The sequence below is a fragment of the Lucilia cuprina genome, chromosome X (genome assembly GCF_022045245.1).
Source record: "Lucilia cuprina isolate Lc7/37 chromosome X, ASM2204524v1, whole genome shotgun sequence".
In the NCBI taxonomy this organism is placed as follows: domain Eukaryota; kingdom Metazoa; phylum Arthropoda; class Insecta; order Diptera; family Calliphoridae; genus Lucilia; species Lucilia cuprina.
This window is the reverse complement of record NC_060949.1, coordinates 8,156,373-8,161,032: the sequence shown is the minus strand read 5'-3', so window position 1 is coordinate 8,161,032 and position 4,660 is coordinate 8,156,373. Positions and strand designations below refer to the sequence as shown.

Genomic DNA, 4,660 nt, shown 5'->3' with positions numbered 1-4,660 from the left:
ATGCTCTTCCAGACTATCAGTGGTATATTAAACGAAAAGAATTCTCATCCTTAGCTGAATTTTTAACAAAGTGAAGATTCGCGTTTAACCGCCTCAATATTATTATGTGAAAAAATCGTCAAAGCAACTATTGATACCGGAGCGAGTAGAAATATTATCAGAGAAGATTTTGTGAAAACGCTTAGCAAAAATTCAACGTATTTAAATGAAGACATCGATGTTATATTGGCTGATGGTTCTGCCAGATCCTTATCATAGGGTTTAATGTGGTACTAGGAAATATTTCAAAAACTTGTAATTTTTTTGTGATGTCAGAAACCAGCGAAAACGTTATTGTGGGATTAAATTTTATGCGTATTTTTAATAGAACTATTCACATGGCTGGTTTAACACTAGACTGTACTAAGACAGAAGCAAAGTGTATGAGCGTGGATGAAATCAGAGTTGTTCCAACTACAATGATATCATCAAGATGTACAAAAGCATGGGGTTCCATTTCGGGTCCGGTTATACTATCTAATGCATTTTGCTGGCACAGAATAAGGTCCAAATGGCATTTATCTCCACTAGTATAAACCACGGCCAGGAACGCACTATCACGTCATCCAGTAGAAGTTGCAAACTTAGTTAACTGTGAACCATTAAAAACAAACCAATGCGCGTGGATTCAGAAAATGAAGAAGAAGATGAAAGAAAACCCTATAAAATACTCTAATTACGCAATTTCCAACAAGAGTTAAGATATAGAGACGGTACTCCGTGGAAATTATGGTTCGCTGTAGATCTAAGGAATAGAGTTCTTTAAGAAAATCATGACAGTACCATTGCTGGACACTTAGGTATACTTAAAACAATAAATATAATCGCTAACCGTTACTATTGGCCGGGAATATCGAAAGATGTAAATCCTTATATTCGTCGACGTATGTCCTGCCAACCTTACAAGATAAGTCAACAGAAACCAGTTGTGCTGACCTTGTAGGTCTCATGCCCATGTTAAAACATGGATGCGTAAAGCTAATACTTTCTCGATATGGTATTTCTAAAGACTTAATAACAGATAATGGAACACAATTTACCTCAAGGAATTTTAAACGTTTTCTAAATGAATTAGGCGTACATGTTCAGCATACTGCACCATACACTCTACAGGAAAATCCTACTGAAAGAGCTTACCAAACAATGAAGACAATAATCGCGCAGTTTTGAAGTGATCAACACAATAGATGGGATGAGTTACTCCCCGTGATTATATAGCTATAAATACGAGTGTATTTGAATCAACAGGATTTTCACCGGCATTTATAACTCAAGGAAGAGACCAACGTTTACCAAAAACATAGAAAGTTTGAGTTCATCGAGACGAAAAGATGAAATGAAAGATGTATTCGAAATTGTTAAGGAACATTTGAGCAAATCATTCGAAAACTAGATAAGATATTATAATTTACGAAGGCTACATATAATTTTGCGGCAAAACTGGTTCCCAAATTTGAGGAATCGTATTCCATTAAACATTTTCTATCACCTGTAATAGTAAAAATTTAGAGTATAGAAAATCAGGAAGTTAGAACAGCACATTTCTTATAACTATTCCTTAGACGACCAACAGAAATAAATAGAAAAATGGACGATGAGAAGAAATTCGATGACACCAGCAAGAAGTTCCGAAAACGTATGGAAGAAGAGAAAGCGAAAGTTCATCGAACCATATTTATTGATGATGAGATGCCAACAATCAGCAAAAAGAGAAATACAAGCAAACGGCAACATATTTTCGTATGAGGTCTGCAAAACCCCAAACAACAGTCCGTACAAAAGAGAAATTGCAGGAAAAGACGACGGCAAATATTTGTAAGGAGAACCAAGAGCCACTAAAGAATAAACACACCTCATCCAAGGGTAAAGATCCTGTGAGAAAGGATAACAAGGATGAAGTCGTCCGACGAAGGAAAAAATTAAGATAATTAAAGCTTAAATCCGCCTTGCGAAAGATACAGTAGTAATGACTGCAGTGAAGTATTATTGCCAAAACCAGAAGACGATGTAGAAAAGTCATCTCCTGATGAAATGGAAGAAATATTTCGTTCTTCATTTGGGCACTTCGACGATGCACTATGTCTCCACAACCATCACCAACATCATCACCAAAATCGTCAACATCACCTCCAAAAAAAGAAGAGGCTTGTTCACCATTGACGAAAGATGCCATAATTTTTGCGGTCATATGGGTTATCAAAGATCCATTATCAATCTATTCGACAAAGCCAAACAATATCCAGAAATCGATGCTGATGCAAATAAAGAAAATTAATATCTTGATTCGCCCAGTTCATCCCAAATGACATGTCTAGAAGTTTCACCGAACCCCAGACTGATCACCACCACTCCAGCACCTATGAGACGTTTGTCACTAAGCTCGGTTAATAAATCACCAAGCCTTACGCCCGTGATATCATTGTTTTCCACTCCAATATTGTCATAACTTAATCTGTCAATATTATCTTTAGTGGGGTCTCACACTTCAATAAAATCGCAGACTAGCCTATTATATTTCGCTGCGTCATGCGCCCCTAATCAATCTATAAGACAGCATCAATCACCGTCATCATCATCGTCGTCATCACCGTTATCATTATCGTTGTTGTCATCACCAACATCGATATCATCACCCGCATCATCAACGCTTAAGCCATCGTCCACAGAAATTTCGGAAATAGAAGACGAAAATGTGCAGCAACCAGAAGAAACAAGTGAGAAAATCCCCAACCAAAGGATGTTGCCAATAACTACACCAATTTCAGGATGGGACCATATCACAAATGCCTAGTGAACTACGTGACAAAATTGAAGACATTTGCAGTACCGGACAAAAGGTACTGCAAATTTTTATTTGCTGTCGATCACCACACCTTCAATGTAACCATAGCAAAGAGTGGTTAAGTAGTATTAGTCAGTCTTCGCCGAGCTTCGAGTTAAGTAAGAGTTAAGTTAGTTGTACGGTGGTTGGACCGCTGGCAAATAATTTATCTTATTAAGTGAGCAATGATTCTGGTGGTTGGACCGCTGCGAACCTTTTCTTAAGAATACTCTCTATTAGATGAAGTGTGGTTGTTGTGGAATTTGGAATTTCCAACAGCACACTTATCTGACGTGGGGCAGTTACAACTCTAGTGTTACTCTCGTGGTTGGACCGCAACAGTACATCCATGAAGCAAGGATGAGGTTTAAGTGAGAAATAAAGTTTATAACGAGTTCTCATGAACACATGTTGACAAAATAAAAAGCCTAACTGTAGTGGGCGTGGCACCTCCCATATAAACAAGTCTTAAATTAGTATATCTGTAAAAGTATAACAGCTAGATTCCTCGATTTTTTCGGAGCCACTTTAGTATCGAAAACAAACAACACTTGTTGTTCCGTATTCGCCGTTATTTAATATTCATATTAACGTCAAATTTCGTATTTTTGTATAGACCAGGGTCGACAAACTATGGCTCGCGAGCCAAACGTGCCATACACACATTTTATTTATTAAAAAAATATATATTATAAAATCATTCCGATTTATAATGAGCAACGCAACTAATGTATATACAGTTGCGTTCAAAATAATAGGAATGAATATTTGAAAAATTTTGAATACAAATTTTTTAGTGAAAGATTTAGATTTTTTGTACTATGGAAAATTGTCAAAGTTTAAAAGCAAGTTGAAAGAGTTAGGTAAAAAGCTAACTAACAAATGAAAATAAGTCATTTTTGGAACTTTTAACAACATGTTGTGATTTAAACATTCTAAAGTTTAGAATCTAAACCCATCACTCCTATTGAATTTTTTCCATGTACAAGTTAATATTGTAAGTAAATGTTTAATTCTTTAAATCTTTAATAGAAAAGTTCCCTGTAAACAAATGGGGCATCATATCAGCGATAAGATGTAAGTCATGATCTTGGGTTTGTGCTGTTGTTTGTGACATACAAAAATATATGTCCTATACCGGCTTAAAGTAAACCAATCGACTTAGAATCGTTTTCTGAGTCGATTAGATTAAAAAAATCGGTCCATTATTTCACCTAGCCCCCATACAACAGAACCCTAGAAAATGGCTTCTGAGCTGATAATTATGTTAAATATACCTGTATATCAATAAAAAGTGGCACAACTAAGTTTTATACAAGCCTTGATGACCTTGTCAAATTTAAGAAAGATCGGCCCCCATTTGACCCTAGCTACCATACAAAGTCCCCTTCAGAAAATTACTTGAATGTCCAAAATTATCTTATAAACAAAAATATCACGGTGAAACTAAGCAAAAATAAATATTATATAAATATATTCACAAAACTTTATTGGGCTTGGTCCATATGAGCGTTGAGAGTAATTTTCTTAAGTGGACCTTATAATGTTCCGATCCTCTTCAAATTTGGTCGAGAGATTTTGTTTTTATAAAACTGCTATTATTAAGTCACTTAAGAGCGATAGGGTCATTTTCTAATGGGGATCTAATATGAGTGGTAGTATCAATCAGTGTTGAATTTTGTTATAATACTGCTATTATTAAGAATGTCAAATTTGAAAAATAGATTTGTGTTATTATACAACTTGTTTATGTCGAATTTCGTCGCTATACTTCTACTGTTGTGTCAATTATGATCGCTA

The 4,660-nt window shown here is 35.5% G+C and overlaps 1 protein-coding gene across 1 annotated transcript; it reads left to right on the top strand.

The window, feature by feature from the left end:
- Positions 1-2,117: 2,117 nt before the first annotated feature.
- Positions 2,118-2,830, top strand: LOC124420330 (putative protein TPRXL). Its single transcript, XM_046952788.1, has 2 exons — positions 2,118-2,187; positions 2,511-2,830. The coding sequence occupies exons 1-2, from the start codon at positions 2,118-2,120 to the stop codon at positions 2,828-2,830; spliced, it is 390 nt and encodes a 129-aa protein (XP_046808744.1).
- The last annotated feature ends 1,830 nt before the right edge of the window (positions 2,831-4,660 follow it).

Excerpts from the sequence above, each read along its gene's own strand:
- LOC124420330 (XM_046952788.1), top strand. The coding sequence starts at position 2,118 with ATGTCTCCACAACCATCACCAACATCATCACCAAAATCGTCAACATCA. Across the intron at positions 2,188-2,510 it reads TCCAAAAAAAGAAGAGGCTT|TGGGGTCTCACACTTCAATA; the intron begins GTTCACCATTGA and ends TATTATCTTTAG.